The sequence below is a fragment of the Pocillopora damicornis genome, chromosome 5 (genome assembly GCF_964200805.1).
Source record: "Pocillopora damicornis chromosome 5, jaPocDami1.2, whole genome shotgun sequence".
Lineage (NCBI taxonomy): Eukaryota > Metazoa > Cnidaria > Anthozoa > Scleractinia > Pocilloporidae > Pocillopora > Pocillopora damicornis.
In genome coordinates, this window is record NC_142674.1 from 22,838,899 (window position 1) to 22,854,729 (window position 15,831).

General features: G+C 36.5%; 2 protein-coding genes and 2 long non-coding RNA genes across 4 annotated transcripts; 3 read left to right on the plus strand and 1 right to left on the minus strand.

Moving 5' to 3' along the window:
* Positions 1-63: 63 nt before the first annotated feature.
* Positions 64-6,728, plus strand: LOC113685950 (uncharacterized). The gene is made up of 4 exons (XM_027203542.2): positions 64-396; positions 2,424-2,598; positions 3,461-3,670; positions 4,390-6,728. The coding sequence occupies exons 1-4, from the start codon at positions 184-186 to the stop codon at positions 4,731-4,733; spliced, it is 942 nt and encodes a 313-aa protein (XP_027059343.2). The 5' UTR covers positions 64-183; the 3' UTR covers positions 4,734-6,728.
* A 656-nt stretch (positions 6,729-7,384) lies between these two features.
* Positions 7,385-8,801, plus strand: LOC149046014 (uncharacterized). Its single transcript, XR_016186490.1, has 3 exons — positions 7,385-7,551; positions 7,852-7,928; positions 8,706-8,801. It is a non-coding gene; the product is annotated as an uncharacterized LOC149046014 (long non-coding RNA).
* Positions 8,802-11,084: 2,283 nt separating this feature from the next.
* Positions 11,085-13,281, minus strand: LOC113685946 (uncharacterized). Its single transcript, XM_089206342.1, has 3 exons — positions 13,108-13,281; positions 12,382-12,527; positions 11,085-11,845 (listed from the first exon to the last, which is right to left on the minus strand). The coding sequence occupies exons 1-3, from the start codon at positions 13,158-13,160 to the stop codon at positions 11,196-11,198; spliced, it is 849 nt and encodes a 282-aa protein (XP_089062468.1). The 5' UTR covers positions 13,161-13,281; the 3' UTR covers positions 11,085-11,195.
* Positions 12,450-13,538, plus strand: LOC149046015 (uncharacterized). Its single transcript, XR_016186573.1, has 2 exons — positions 12,450-12,784; positions 13,089-13,538. It is a non-coding gene; the product is annotated as an uncharacterized LOC149046015 (long non-coding RNA).
* Positions 13,539-15,831: the final 2,293 nt, after the last annotated feature.

Below are 15,831 nucleotides of genomic sequence, written 5' to 3' on the forward strand. Positions count from 1 at the left end.
GCCAACTATTCCGCCATTTTGGCCTAATGCGAGCACTCGAATTCAGCGGTTAACAATATGGCGTATGCGCAAAGGATTCGCGAGAGGCGCGCTTTCGCGCCTCCAACAAGTTTTGCTTCCGTGATTTCGATTTGATTACAGTGTTCGCATGTCTCAGGAAAAGTTTTGAACGTTTGATGCAAGATGTCGACATTTTCCAACAATCCACGTCTTTTAACGAAAGATGAGCTAAAATCTGAATTAAAGGCGAACGGTATTCCACTTCCGCGAGCTGAGCAAAAAAAGGCTTTTTACGTTGATTTATACCTGGAACGTTTGACTTCGCAAAATCAAAATGAAGAATTTTCTTCCGATGAAGAGGAGATGTCCAAATATTCTCCCATGCGAGCCAGCCAGGTACCAATATACTCACGTTCTCCTTTAATTTATTCTGCTGAAATATTTCAATATTTAAAGGCGACAAAGAGGGTGTTTTCGTCGCTAAAATAGGTTTACCATTTACTGTTTTGGCGTGTGCGGTTTTGGTGGCCAATTTGTTTATTTTCAAACATTCTGTGATTTGTCAATTCAATCCCAGCAGCAGGTTTCTTTCCGAATGTGGCTTTGTTTTGTTTCGTTGGCGAAACGAACGTGTGGCTACTTTTCAACAAACTCTACTTTAAAAACAATTTAGTCGATTTGACGTATTCATTGTCTGGAATTCGCCTGGTAATCGTAGATTTCATGGCTTTACTCGTATAATTTACTCAAAAGTTTCCAATTAATTAATGAAGAAGCTGAAGCAAAGGTTTAGCTTTTACAAGTTGGCTTTGCTGCGCCCTGGTTTTTATTATTGCGAATATTAGCAGTACATTGCTGTAGAATGCCAGCTACCGAACAAGTAAGGAACATTACTTATTACTCGTTTTATTACATCGAAAATAATGTACCTAAACTAGTGGACTACATATTTCACGTCAAATAGTATTCATTAGAGCTCTTGCAGGTCCGTTTTGTGCAGTGCCTTTTTTCTTTCGTTCTCAATTTCCTCATAATAATTTTCAAGAACAGTTCCATACTCCATGAAAGATTAAATGCAAACTGATAATTTAGCATGCTCATTTAGAAATGTAGCAGTCTGAGAAAAGGTGATAACAGGAGTGAATTGACTCGTGACTGAATTTATTATCATGGTGGCTAAACGATTTAGGAACATTAGGTTCTCTTAACTTTTGCTACACCAGCACTTTAAAGAACTAGAAGCATAAACTTGGTAAAAAATGAAAGCAAAACAACTGTAGCAGTAGCAAGGGAAAGTATTAAGATTTTAACCACCACTATATTCAAGAAAACTGGTAATAAGAAATCAAACTGATTCCAGAGCTGTTCCTCTCCCATCTGAGTGCTTTACAGATTGAATAGGACCTACACATGAATGCTGTTTCAGCAGTCCAATACTCAAGGTTCTCATAAAGAGATGTTGTAGTTTATTGGAGGATAAAATTGATAATAGGAAATTCTGGCCATCAAAATTTAGGCAGAACTTTCTTTGTAGTTGCTGGATAATTTTCTGATCTCTAAGGCTAGAAAAGCTTCCTAAACACTTTACAATTGGACTTTCAAGAATGTAGTTTTTTTTATCTTTAATTAGTTTGTCTTAAACAAATCAAAGTAGACAAGTGAAATTAATTAAATTGTAAATTAGGTTTACTTGCAACTATCATTGTGCATGTAAATATAGCTGTATGTCACACAAAAGAAGCAGGGCAGGTGGTAATCAAGTGTGGTAGTTAAATGAAAAAGTAACATTACCTTGATCACACTATTATGATTCTTAGCCTGTGACAATTTCTTTATTTCTGCTTTCCATTTTGCATCTTAACCTCCTTCTTCCATTATTGGCCATGGTATGTAGGTAGATGCTGGTTTTTGGGACACTTCATGTTTTGTCTGCTGTTAATACTATTTAATTATCACTTAAATGATGCCTTGGTCAAGGTTTGTCAGGGAGAAATTTGCTGATAGGAGAGTGAAAAGATCCAACAAAAGATTCAAAAACTGTTCAGACCTTCAAAACTTTAGCAGGAAATTGTGCACAGAAGTTAGAGAATTCTTTAATATCCAATCTTTAAGGAAGATCTCATGAAGTGGTTCTTACCTTCAGAGTTTTCACGACACAGTAATCTCTTAAATATTTCCCTTACCACTTACACTCCCAAGATCAAATTAGTAATTCTCCATACCATCTGCCAATAAATTCTTATGATGTTTGTTTAGAGAATCTGTTGTCAAATCAATTTATTATCCCCTAATTGATATTTTTCTTAATTCTCATCACTTGTCTACTTGATATTATACTGATATTGCAACGAGAAATTCTGTCTTGGTCACTTGTGGTAATCTCATGGAACAAGTTTAATTTTTTCATTAATTTGATTTTACAGAAGCTTCCGGTCAAGCTGCCCAAAAAGGTTGTCATTAATAAAAGAGTTAAAGGAGACCTGCCATTCGATGTGGCAGCTTTGTCTGATGGCGATCTTGCCAGGCAGCTGAAATCATTTGGAGCTACAGTAGGCCCTATTACCGAATCCACACGTCCTCTGTATCAAAATAAACTGGGTAAGGTGATATACTCATTTCTAATCACTCACATGAGCTGACAAAAATGTTTATATGATAAGCAGAATCGTACACATTTTGATTGGTTTGTTCTTAATTGATCAATTAGATGCGTAAATGATGTCACCCTTAACAACAGTCTGCTTTTTCTCATCTAAATCAGATGGACTCAATATTTTTGTAGGTCTGCATAGTTATGGATCACAGAAGATGTCAAAGTCTGTTAAAACCCTTCAACTCCCAGATCAAATTTGTCATTCTCCTCACTTTCAACCACAAATTCTTACATGTAGTTCAGAGAATTTAGTATTGAATCAATTAGTTATCCCCAACTACTTATCTGGTTATGTATTGCTGTTGTATGGAGAAATTCTGTCTTGGTCACTTATGGGAGGTAAGGGTTAATAACATCAGTGGCACACTGGGCTGCACCTTGTGTGCTGCTGTTTTGTTTATACCACATTTTGATGCCACCTAAGATCTTTTATTGTACAGACGCACAGCAATAGAGTATATATCTGTTCAACAATTTGAGGAAGTTCGACTCGGCAAATATTTACAAATATTTTGGAATCTAAAAGCCAAATGTGGCATCCCTTTGGTGTGAAATAATCTCAGATTGCAATTGCTTGACTTTAGGTAATTGGCAATTACTGGTACTGTAGGTTGCATAATTTAAGAAACTTTCTGATCAAATGTAGCTCAGTCTGTGATTAGATTCTGAAGGATAGAATCCATATTGGTAACCTTAACTCAAAAAATTCTTTGGAGTTGTAACATTTAAGAGAAAAAGGCAGAAACATATATTCCAGGGCATTTTTTTTTATTACACAAAATTATCTCCAATTTTTGTATTTCTTAGCTAAGTTGCTGACAGAAGAGAAAAGTAATCCTGTCATTCCAGTTGTGCCGAAAGTCTCTCCGAAGAAACCAAAGGCTTCTCCAGTTAAGCCCAGTAATGAGTATGTGGAGTTTTCTGATGATAATGAAGTTTCATCAGAAGAGAGAGACGTGGAAGAAGTGGAAGAAGTGGAAGAAGTAGAGCCCCTTCCATATGAGCTTGATGGAGAAGGTACTGAAGGAATCTTCTTGCTGTTGATTCTTGTGCCTAAGAAAGTAACAAACCTTAAATTTACAAGAAAAATGTTTTGTTACGTTTATACTTTAATTTGTAACCTGCAATATTGACAGAGATTTTATTAGTGAAAAAGCATTCCAGTCATATGGTCATTTGACGTACATGTATGTTGTTGTCAAAATGAAGCCTTTTACTTTGGCAACAAAATTAGTTAGCATTGGAAAAAGTATATATATAACTGGCACTTTGTATATATTTGAGCTACTGATCAAATATTGAATTGAAGGAAGTATATCAGTTATGTAGTTGTGTATATATTATGTGTTATTTACTGGGCCAGAGGTCTCTTTGGGAAAATACAGTGCTCGAGGTGTCAAGGCCAGTTGCAAGACTAAGGACATGATTTTTTCTCAATTTGGACTGACCTAGACTGGTCAATAACATATTAATTTTTGCTAGGGTTTGTTTTTTCCTGCTTTGCTGCAAATGCTAGGGAAAAGTTCCAAACTGTGGTCTTTACTGTAAAAAGCTGGACTGGTTATCAGTGTGCAATTAGCCAATCAGAATCATTTCTTTAAGATTCCAGCCTGGTGAGATGCTTCAGAAAAAGATACATTGTATTACCATAAGAATCTAGCTCAGGAATATTTTTGCATCATAATGTGACTCAGGGTTGAAGTTGTTTATTTAATTTTTTTTCTCTCAATTTGCAGACCAGCAAGACACAACTCCAAAGCGCTTTTCCCATCCAAAATCATCATCCACACCATCAAAGGCAACACTTACAAAAAGAGTCCCACCAAGCATGACAATGGCAACACGGCAAACCCAACAAATCCTTACCAAGGATTCTGAGAACAACTTTTCCAAAGAACATCCCATGGAGACTGTGGCAAAGAAGAAGACTCCTGAGCCCAACAAGGAGGAACATAGCATATGTGGTCCTCATATTCAAATTCTGCTTGCAGTTGGAGTTTTTCTTGCTTTTACGGCTTTCTTGGTATATCATCTGATGGAAGATAATCCTTATAAAGGAATAGGGCAAGAGGAAAGTTGAGCACCATTGACAATATGATTGTTAATGAGTGCTGCAGTCTGTCAGTATACTTATAGGTTAGAACTAAAATAATTTTCTCTGTGCTGTATGTATGTTGTAGAGAGTAGTTATAATGCTGCATGTGATGTAGCATGAAAATTCTGTGGAAGTTGGATTTTGTAGGTTGGAAAAAATTTTGTAATGTGGATTGGGAGAAATTTCTCTTTGGAAGCACAGTTGTTTTTCAGTTTTCAGATCAAGCAGTCCAACATTAACAAGGAAGAAAATGTGCTGTTATCAACTTTTATCTTTGTCTGATTTTATTCCTCTTTTTCTGTGGTACTTTGTGGAATTCTTTTACATTTTTGAAGAATACTTTACTGCATATGATTTCTGAAAAACACCAAAGTCATTCAAAAAGGAAACCCTCTCCCGTTTTAGAAATTTTCATTCCCCTAAAGGTAGTAAGTTTTGCAATTTTTTTTCTGGATCTAGTTAAGTAGAAGAATTTGTTAAAATTTCCAAATTTGAAAATTTGCCAAAGTTTTACACTACATGTACATACAATACAGCTCAGAGGTAGATGGCAAATGCACATGCAAAACTTTCGCACGTTTTTCACGTTCTGCGCCAAAAAAAGCACATGTCTTGAGCATGTTTTTGTTATTGTGATTAATGCAGTCAGCTTGCTTTGTTTTGCATTGTTTTGGAAAACAAAGGTTTTCTTTCTGTAAGTCTGGGTGCTGAAGCATCAAATCAACATTTGAATATCTCATCTAAGGGACGCAATGGCTGCTGTTTCAATGAAATGTTGAAACAACTTGTTGCGATTCCACAAGAATTTTGTAAAATAAGTTTTCGAAAGTTTTTAAGATGTGAATAATTAACTGTATACTGTAGTAGTCATGCTTGTGTATTGTTAACCCTTTGAGTGACTAATACCTAAGAGTGACCAGCATCTAATTTCTCTTTACAATATCACCCCTCAATCAGACATTAAGGTCACGAGAATTAAGGAAATGATCACCAACCAAAAAGACTGATGATTTCTAACCAAATTCTCCTTGTCAGCACCTTAAGAAATGTATGAAGTACAGTATGGAGATTGTATACTGATGTTAGGATGTGAAGGGTTTAATGGTGAAATTCTTGGATAACCAACAGTATGTTGCTTGTTAAGATGAGTTGACTTTTTTCGTCCACTTATGTTAAACTAGATTCTGAGTAGGAGATTTTCAATTTCTGTCATGTTTCAGTTTCAGAACTTGTTCTCAGGTTTTAGTAAGAATACATTTACATATCTTGTTTGATGTTTTGGTGTGTAGTATCTCTGAGCATTTTTGTTGGGCCGTATTTTGATGAACCTGTAGGGCAAGTCAAAATGCAAACAACAGGTTAAAATGCTCAGCAAAACTATACACCAAAACATTTAATAAGTTATTTATTAGCCAAGTGCCTTGTTTTAGGTGCATATCTCATTAGGGAAGGGAGAAGAGGAGGAGTTCGAGAGGTGTAGCACTTGCTTCCAAACAGTTTAACAAGTTTGTTACTTTTGTACAAAATAACCAGCTGTCATCTGAGCATGATTTATACTCTAGTTGGTGCAGTTGGATAATAATGCCTGATACTAACTGCAGAAGCTTTAGCATGGTCAATTAAGAAAGAGACATTTTCTGACAAAGGAAACTTCTTGTTAGGTGATTTTCGAAATTTCTTTTTGGGTCTTTGCCACAGTGAATATTTGTGATGGTATTTTCTGGAAGATCAATTATTTAGATATTTTAGTTTCTTTTCCATTTCAAGTATTTATTTAAATATAGCTAGATTATTTTGATTTTTGCACTACTTATTCCAGTAAGGATATCCCCAGATTTGTTTCTTTGCAACCACTAGTCATGCTTCCATTTTTTTGATACTATATCTTAGTTTGTTATTGTACATAAAGTAGATAAGTTTTTTTAATTTTGTTTATCTTTTTTTTTTAATTAAAACATAAGTTTTCTTTCCTTTTGGAAACTGTTTGTAATTCTATATATTGTCACAATCTCTTCTGGGCTTGTACTTCATTGTAAATTAGGACAATTTTGTTTTGTACCAAATAGCACTCTATAGCTACTACCTACCACCTCTCTCTGTCGTCTGTCTCTTTGATGGATAAATAATCAAAATTGTGAGAAATGATTACAGCCTTGTTTAGGCATGCAATTTTCCAATTCACTTTTGCTTTGTATGTTCTATTGGGTTGAACACTTCTTCAGTGCAGGACTGAATAAAGCAAGCAAAGTGTCTTAGGATACATGGCCCCTACAACCAGTTTTCTTAATTGTACATTTGATGTAGTTTATGAGATTCATATATTTTTTTCATGTTCTTTTCTTGCCAAAAATGGATTGATCAGTGGTTTTTACTAAGCGCTTGAGGTTCATTTTGAATGTTACTTGTTCTCCCTACAAATAAGTCTCCTAATTATCTTTATTGCATCCACCTACATAGAGTATCATTATTTTTTCCTTCTTCTTCCTAAAAAAGCATACTATTTTTAATCAGTTCTTGAACTAGAAAATATAAAAAAGTCCATTTTTCACAGAGGGTGTTGCAGTAACATCTTATTGGCCAAGAAGTAGTAAGGAGTGATGCATGCCGGGAAATCTTTGAGTCTCGCTTTAGTATGCAAACTAGATATTCGAATAAATTTTTACCCTCGTAAACGGTTAATCTGCTTGAAACATTCGAAAATTATTTTAAGAGAATGGGGAGTGTAATCTTTTGACTTGAAAGGACGAAATATTGATGTTTCAGAAAATAGCATGGTTTGTGAAGCTGTTTGGAGTACATGCAAGTGAGTTTTCAAGGCTCTTGCACTTCTACGGAGAGAGAATGAAACAGAATTACATCGTAAAGAAGAGCTATTTTGGCCAGGATTTCACTCCTCTACCACTGTCAAATTTCAAATGCTTCAGTTTGGTTTTCATCAAAAATAAGGTTTATTGTTATTAGGTGTGACTGATGAAAAATATATTTTCTTCGGATATCTTTTTTTTAGGTGCCTAACCGACAAGAGTAATTTATTTCATTCAAGAATTGTTGCTTATAATCTGTTGTGAACGAAATCCTACGAATATCATATCTTTCGCCACAGAAACTAAGAAAGTTGACAGCACCCAAGCGTCGTGCTGCCCAAAAAGGAATTTCATCTTCGCCAGCAGAGATTGCAAGGTATTTTAATCGATCTTTGATTTTCACGAGGAATCACGAACTGTTTATGAATAATTCATTCTTATGGAATAAAATAAACGGAGCTAGACATCGTTGAAGTCTGAAACTCCAACTTACGGGTATTCTCAGCCGGCAATGTATATTCACTCGTTGGGAATGTGAAAATTTTATTTAACAAAACGAGAAGCTTTGAATTGCATCAATGCATCTGGGATAAAAGAAAGAAAAGAAAAAATTGAGAAAAGTCCTTAAGGTGGAAAAAATTTCATTGAAGGTAACTCAAAATTTTGATTCAAACCAAGGGAGATGTTGACAGAAACGTAAAATTTAACCGACTGGCTGCGGCATTAAGTCTGGATATCAATTTGAAAGGTAAACATTACAAATTATTCTCGAACTTGGGTCAAGGAACGTGAAACGTCATCAATGACCACGAATCAAATTATTCAATGTACTTTTTTGAGGCCTTTCGTTAACAGCAAGTTTTTCAAGATTGCGCGACAAGAAGCTCGTGCAAGCCCAGAGTTTTTCCCAAATATGGCAAATGAAGTCCATTGCAACGTCAGGTCGTCATGACTACGTACGCTAATCTCAGAAACCGACGGCGTTTTGAACGAAGTGGGCGTGGGGATTTTCAACGCTGATTTACGCGAAATAAGTTAAAATTAAAAAGGTCAATAAGAGAGTTTATGTCTTAGTTTTGAATTGAATGCAAAAGTCTGCTAACGTACAGGTTATAAAAAGTAAGAGAGAAATTAAGTTTTGTTGGATTTTCAGTCCGCAGAATGCAAGGTGAAACCCGCTGAGCAGAGCGCTGCGGAAAAAGGGAAGAAAAAAAAGGTTAAAGAAACATCTTCAGAGATAGTAATGTAAACCAAATTCACATCCTCTAATGAGCGTAAACTTCCATTCAGTGATCGTCGGACTGAGATAATTGTTTTACACTTCTGAAGACTTGGGGGAGAAAATTTAGAATTACTATACTTTTCTCTAAGCCGAGGTTTTTTCCCTTTCAGTTTATTTCTTTTTAATGCAAAATCTTCAAGGATTTCTTTTTCTAAACTTAACTCGGCATTTTATATTCTTTTTATTTCCACGTTTTGCAATCTTCTAGTCGGCCATCCTAGAAGGACAATCCAAGGATTAAGGTTGGTGTTGCTGTGTTGCTGTATGACATAGGCATTAAGACACTTGGTTGTTGCTTTCATCTTTTCCTTTTAAGCAATTCTTTATAACATTGTTTCCAATTTCTACTATATCTTTCAAAAATATAAAAAACCTTTTATAAATGTTAAAACTGGTCCGGCCGCATGTCGTAAGAGGTTTGCTAATATTTCTTTAATTACGGACCCAATATCATGTTTAATTCAAGAAGCTAACAAAAACTGCTGAAGACCAGAGGAAGGAAATAGAAACGCTTCAAGATAAAATTGCGTGAGTTTAAGTTGAACCTAAGCTATGGTAATGTGCAATGTACTAGCGATAAGTTCAAGGCCGTTAAAACTCTTCGGGACGTCTTCGGAAAAATTCTGAGACGTCGTCGGAAGTATTTGGGTGTCTTCTGATATGATCGGTCTCAGGTCAAAGTTCAGTGTATAGCGCAAAAGATAAGGTTCGGGATATCATCAGAAATCTTAGGGACATCCCTAGGAGTGTTCGGGTGTCTTTGATTCGATAGTCTCATGTTGAGGTACGATTTTGCATCAGAACTCTTCGGGACGTCATCAGAAGTTTTCTTAAACATCCTCCGAAATCTTTGAGTGTCTTCGGATATGATTGGGTCTCAGGCTTAGTGACAGTGTAAAGCGCATAAAATGAGGTTGCATCCGAACTCTTCGGGACATCATCAGAAGTTTTTTGAACATCCTTGGAAATCTTCGGGTGTCTTCGGATATGATCGGGTCTCAGGCTTAGTGACAACGCATGAGATAAGGTTGCATCAGAACTCTTCGGGACATCATCATAAGTTTTTATGACATTCTCGGAAATCTTCGGGCGTCTCTGGATATGATCGGGTCTTAGGCTTAATTACAGTGTACGGCGAAAGAGATAAGGTTCCATCCTAACTCTTTGGGACATCATCAGGAGTTTTGATCTAAAAAGTTCAACCTTAGTAGGGAAAGGAATGTTTTTTGTTTTCATTAAAAATTCTTGATTTTGTTGTTTTCCGTTCGTAAAATAAGTAAGAAGTATGGGATAAGTTGATTAAGAAAATAAACAAAGAAATGAGTAAAAAAGATTTCCTTCCTCCCATCCCCAAAATGCTTGAAGTGACCTAATGGCGTTTAGTGACCATATGGCGCCAAAGAGTCGAAAATACTATTTTTTCTTTCACCTATTTCTATTTTTGTGTAAGCTTTACCATTCTCTACTTTCCAATGAAACTGCTGGCTCTTGCCTAAATTCCCTGACCAGCTGACACCCGCCACGTGCGCGCCGGGCGGGTTTTTTTCATCTTATGAACTCTCGTTGGTCCAATCAGATTTTTTTTGTCCTACACTATTTTTGTTATACACACCTTTTTCAGAGGCTATATTACTACTACTTACATAGAGGAAACAAACTCATTTCAAGTTTGAAATTGAAAATCCCATTTCTGATGACTAATCTAGTTTTTCATTTTTCTTAGCTAAACAGTACGAGCCTAAGATGTGCTCGAAAATAGCCATGCCATTTCTTATTAGCTGGATGACATTTCTCAAGTGATTTCTGGAAATTATGACCATCAGCCACAATTCTGGACACTAGTTTAGAAAACGTGCGTCCAATATTACCATCTAAAAGAAAACTTTAGTCTTAGAAAGCTGCCTTAGAGTTGGAAGGAGCTGTTTTAAATAAGTTTTGAAGGGAGTTACCATATAACTAGTCTTCACCCAATTATCCTGTTGCTTTCAAGCTACTACCACTGAAGTGAACATGATATTTGCAGAGATATACTCAGTACCATTAGATCCATCCCCCCTTTTTTTTCTATAGGTTGAAACAAATGCTTATTAGAGACTCTCTGAAATCAGTATATCAGCGTATCTCGTGAGTTATCTGATTATTGAATAAAGTTCAAACACGGGAACTTGCTCAACTGGGAAAAGATGAAGGTTACAACTTTTACCTAAAAATTGTAAGCTCTTGACAAAATCAGTCACTGATATCTCATAAATCAAGAACCAATATTTATTAGCTTCGAAACTTTTAGGCAGAAGGTTTCATTGATGCCGCTAACAAAATCAAAATCGGCACTCTTAAGTGCTGGAAAACTCTCACATGCTTTCAACGGATGAAAATGTTTCCGTGCGGGTTTGGCACGTTTCTCAAGTGGTCTGCTCGATATCTTCCACAAGGATCATGGGTAGGCCAATTGCTATTTGTGCTCCCATCAAAATAATAGAATTGACCTCCGCCGAAGGAAGGTCCATACCCATAAAACTTCCAGGTATTTGGTGCCGCTCCACCGCAGTTCTTAGCAACCTGCTTCACCAGTTTACAAGAAAGCGACCCCTTCTTCTGTTTCACTATGCTACCAGAACCTTCCTTGCATGCGAACCAGTTGTTGATATTGCTCTTGATCAGGGTTTCCTCACCAATGCTGCGCCACAAAGAAAAGTCCATGGCCTCGTATTGAGTCTCGCTCAGTGGAACTGTTTTGGACACTCGGACGTTGGAGCCGCCCGCTGACCAGGATGGACGCGGGATGACAGCGTTTGATGCAGCCTTGAAATGTGAGTAATCGGTAAAGGTATAGCTGTAAACTAATGTCCAACCCCCTCCATCCGTTTGCTGGTCGCAGTAGGCCTGGAAAGCGTTGCTACGGGAACCGCCATCAGGATCTATCCAATAAACGCCTGACACGGCGTATGGGGACTTCTTTTTGAGCACCTTGCAGTTCAGCACTGCTAAGTCTTTTGACAATCCTATTAATTCTATAAAAACAAGATAAACATATAGTCAGTGGGGCATTCCTATCAAATCTGCTCATAAATGATTTTCTGATTGTATATATATCACTGAACGCTGGTAAATTTCTGGCGAAAGAATAAAATTACGGGTATCTCGTCCGCTATTTTACTCAGAAGTATAACTCCAGCCCAGTTATTTTGCTGGATCACAGATTGGTGCTGGATCTCTTGCAATTCAAGACTTATATTTAGTTAAACAAAAATATTTAGTTTTTAACCGAAAGAAGAGGAATATGAAAAAGTAATCCAAGAAACTTAAACCTCGTTGAAGGTGTACTCAAGACAAGGGTTTCATTTCTGAAACAAACATTTTTCGGGGAATGTACGTAACATAAGTACAGACACATTTTGAAATTCCCAATCTTGAAAGGATGGCATTAAACGGCCTAAAACGTAAAATACAAGGGCATGAGGTGAAAAGCACTTTGGTTTTCAAGTCAGTCTCGCTTTTCTTAATATGTTTATACTGATTTCGTAAAAGTAAAAGAGAAATATCATACCTAGTTCCGTCTGCTCTGCCAAACTGTACGTCCTATTTCTCAACCGTTTGATAATTTCGTTCTTGCAGAGCAACGCCGTCTTGTAAAGATATAGATTGCCTTTTGCATCCACGTCCAACACTCTGAAACGTCGCTGATCCACTCCCCTGGTGTCGGAGATCAGAAACAAACAATCTTGTTAAAAATTTTTGGTCCTGGTTTTTCCAATACGAACCATTGTTTTGACTATTGTCAAGCGTTTTTCACTACCGCTATACTTTTGTTAGTATAAATCACCAAATCAACTAATCGACAAAGTGAAAACTCTTGAAAATAAAAAGTATTTTTCGGTTCTAAAGATTTCTTGAATAGGATGTGTGTATGGGCAGCCAAAAATCGAAGGTAAACCTAAATTCATTCAGTGGTGTTGTAAATGCGTGACTTTCGAACTTGCGTGACATTTGCGTTACAGTTGGCCTTTGTGCCATTTGATTCCTTTAAATAGTTTTTCTCGCCCGCTTTCATTAATCGCCTGTTCATGTTCGGAGTGCATACAAAGTTAATTTATAAAGTGTGATTTCAAGCCACCGGCGTATAGGGACTGATATTTTACGAGATTGATTAAAGTTATGTCCCTGTAATATATTCCCTGGATTTGGTTGGCATTTTTCTCCGGTCACGATTTTCTTGGTATTTCATCGAGCCTTGATGTTCGTTTGCCGCAACAGGTGTAAAAGTTAATAATACCCTGAGGTCGAGAAGAAAACGAAATAGAAGATCATCAAATGAAACAACATCATTCCAGTGTAAAGATCCTGAATTGATCGATGGCTTAAATGAAATTTTCTGTTGATGCTTTTGTCGAGATCCAAGTTGCAATACTACCGGCCGATAAATATGCTTTTAAATGTTTAGAGTCTTGAAAGAAACAGGATAAAACTCGTGGTAATATATTATTAATCTTGATCATCCATGTCATCTAATTAATAAAGGTTTTTATGACAGTATTGATGTTTTGACAACTGATGACACCATTTGCCCTGAGGAGTTTATAAGGAAAACGCATGATTTTGCACTCAGGATGACTATTAATAAAAATAACCCAAATTTTTTTTACAATTTACTCAGAAGAGATAGTTGATGAGGCAAGCAATAAACTAGTTTGTACTTTAAGATAATCTTGTGCAGCCTTCTTTTTATAATTTTAGATGTAATCAAGCCAAGTGCATTAGATGTTTTAATCAAACATAATCTTATACTCATAAAAACGTATTTACATTCCACTGACCGATTCTTGCTAATCAAAGAAAAGTTGTAAGCTCCTACATCGATACAAAAAGAAGAAGGGGCATTTGTAAATAACGTAATTTTCCGGTTGAATGAAAATCTCAATAACACTTAAACTTTTAAGTGCAAATAACTCTATGCGGTGTTGATTTTTTAGGTATTTTACACTGTCATTTAGGAGTTAGTTCGTGCATGAAATTAACATGTTCTTGAATTCAACAGTCGTATGTAAATTTATGACCAAGTCAACTTCATTTTGCGTTTTGATGTACTGAAAAATTAAAGCGTATGTGAAATTATTTCGAATAAAACAGTCGACCGAAAGTAATCATGAAAATAAAACATCAAAAGATGTTGTGCCATTACTAAGTTGCGTCCACCCTAAGAGAACGTGAGTGGTGTCGATGATAAGTCGTGTTCGAAAAAATTGTGGTTTAAGGTTTGATTTCGCTCATGAAGTGGAGAAAAAGGAATTGTCGGTGAGGCCGCTAAAAATGATACGCGACTATTGGCTATTGATGATGGTTTATAGGGAAAAAAACGCTGTTTAATTTAAAAGTTTTAAACATATAACGTCAGTCACATTTAAATCATTTGAATTAGCTAATGAGCGCGTGCCTGAAATTGAACACTAATGAGGGCCTGGACCTAATTTCCCTAGGGGAACCCCAGGTAGGTGAGGTAACCCGCCTCCCCCACCTCCATGTAAACAGGCCCTAAAAATGAAAGTCCGTAATTGCGCGCGCCAAGGCGTAACTGCCAACTGAGTTATTTCAAAGTTTTTTTTTTTTTATGAATTCCATAAATGCAGAAATATTGCAACAGTTACAATGATAAATTGTTCAAAAATTCGATTTAGTTTATTTGGATCTAGTAGAGATGATTGAAACTGAAAAGACTGTCATATGGCACTTGTTTATAATGGTCGAAAAACAAGAGATAAAAAACAAACCCAACAGAATATTTAACAACACTGTTCGTTTTCTCTGATCCAACACTAGGCCGGCGGTGAGGAAACTTGTTTTAACTTTGCAATACTCTTGGTGCAACCTCAGTGAATAACACAGTTGTAACATTGACTTAGTTGTAATCGAGCCAGGATACATGATTTACCAGATCACGAGACAAAACTCGTAGCATTGTATTGTATAACCATCGCTTCAATATTTGCGCAACCTCGACGAATTAAAACAAACCGTGTAAGCAAACATTTTTAACTTGTTTGGTTTAGAAGAGGGTCTCTGTGGGGTGATGGGTGACTTTAGACATTGAAAAGTCCGGTTGATTTCTTCTAATAAGATGTTCGCAAGCATAGAAATACAAAAACATCTTGCGCTTGTTAATTTCCTTCGCCGCAGTGACTTCAAACTTTTAGTGATTTCGCTACCGTGACAGATGAATTATGCAAATTAGTCTGTTAGGCAAACTCTGACCGTTCTATGTCAATGGCTCCCTGTAGTTTGGTCCTGAAATGCTCATACAGGTTTAAATAGCTCAAGCTCTCTAAACTCAAATAGGAAAGAACACAAACCATTTCTTTAAAAAAGAGTTGCTCGTTAAAACGCTGACCGATCGCTAATCAGTACGATAGTCGATACGTTTTGTTCGTCTCTTGTTTCACATATCACAAGAGGCAAGTGATCAGTTAAAACTTGAAGTATTGACGAGCCTGCATGACATTCCTGCCATCCGAAAGCGATTGTAAACTTGTCTTCATAGATTAGTTTTCATCAGGATATATTTTGATGATTTTTTTCCGATTTAATTTTGAGTAAGGTGCCATTTCCCCATTAGTATGTTCTTAAGTTTACGTAAAGCCGGGTGATATTGAATAACGAAAGGCAATATTTTCTTCTGCGTGATGTTTCCTTAATTTTTTAAGTGACCCTTCTCTACTGGAGCAGACAACTCCAGATATGTATTTCTCCAGAACTTCGTCAGGTTTCCTCGATCCCCTTCTTTAGTCGTATTTTTAAGCTCTGTACGTTTTTTATTTATTAAGTGTGGAGCGTGTCAGATTTGTTTTTAGGATGGGTAACGCTTCTCCTCATGCGAATCCTTTCTTTACGCCTCGTAAAATGTGTTTACGGGTCGGCACGATTCCTGCCAGGCGTTGAGTAATATTAACAAATTTCTCCACAGTTGCCCGTATGTCAACAAAAAAAGAGGAGTGGTTGACAAGGA

Bases quoted from the DNA above. Each gene is read 5' to 3' on its own strand.
- LOC113685950 (XM_027203542.2), top strand. From the start codon at position 184: ATGTCGACATTTTCCAACAATCCACGTCTTTTAACGAAAGATGAGCTA. The intron at 2,599-3,460 runs GTAAGGTGATAT...TGTATTTCTTAG, and splicing joins TCTGTATCAAAATAAACTGG to CTAAGTTGCTGACAGAAGAG. The intron at 3,671-4,389 runs GTACTGAAGGAA...CTCAATTTGCAG, and splicing joins ATATGAGCTTGATGGAGAAG to ACCAGCAAGACACAACTCCA.
- LOC113685946 (XM_089206342.1), bottom strand. From the start codon at position 13,160: ATGATGTTGTTTCATTTGATGATCTTCTATTTCGTTTTCTTCTCGACC. The intron at 12,528-13,107 runs GTATTATTAACT...CTCCGACACCAG, and splicing joins GTTTTCTTCTCGACCTCAGG to GGGAGTGGATCAGCGACGTT. The intron at 11,846-12,381 runs GTATGATATTTC...TTGTTTTTATAG, and splicing joins GGCAGAGCAGACGGAACTAG to AATTAATAGGATTGTCAAAA.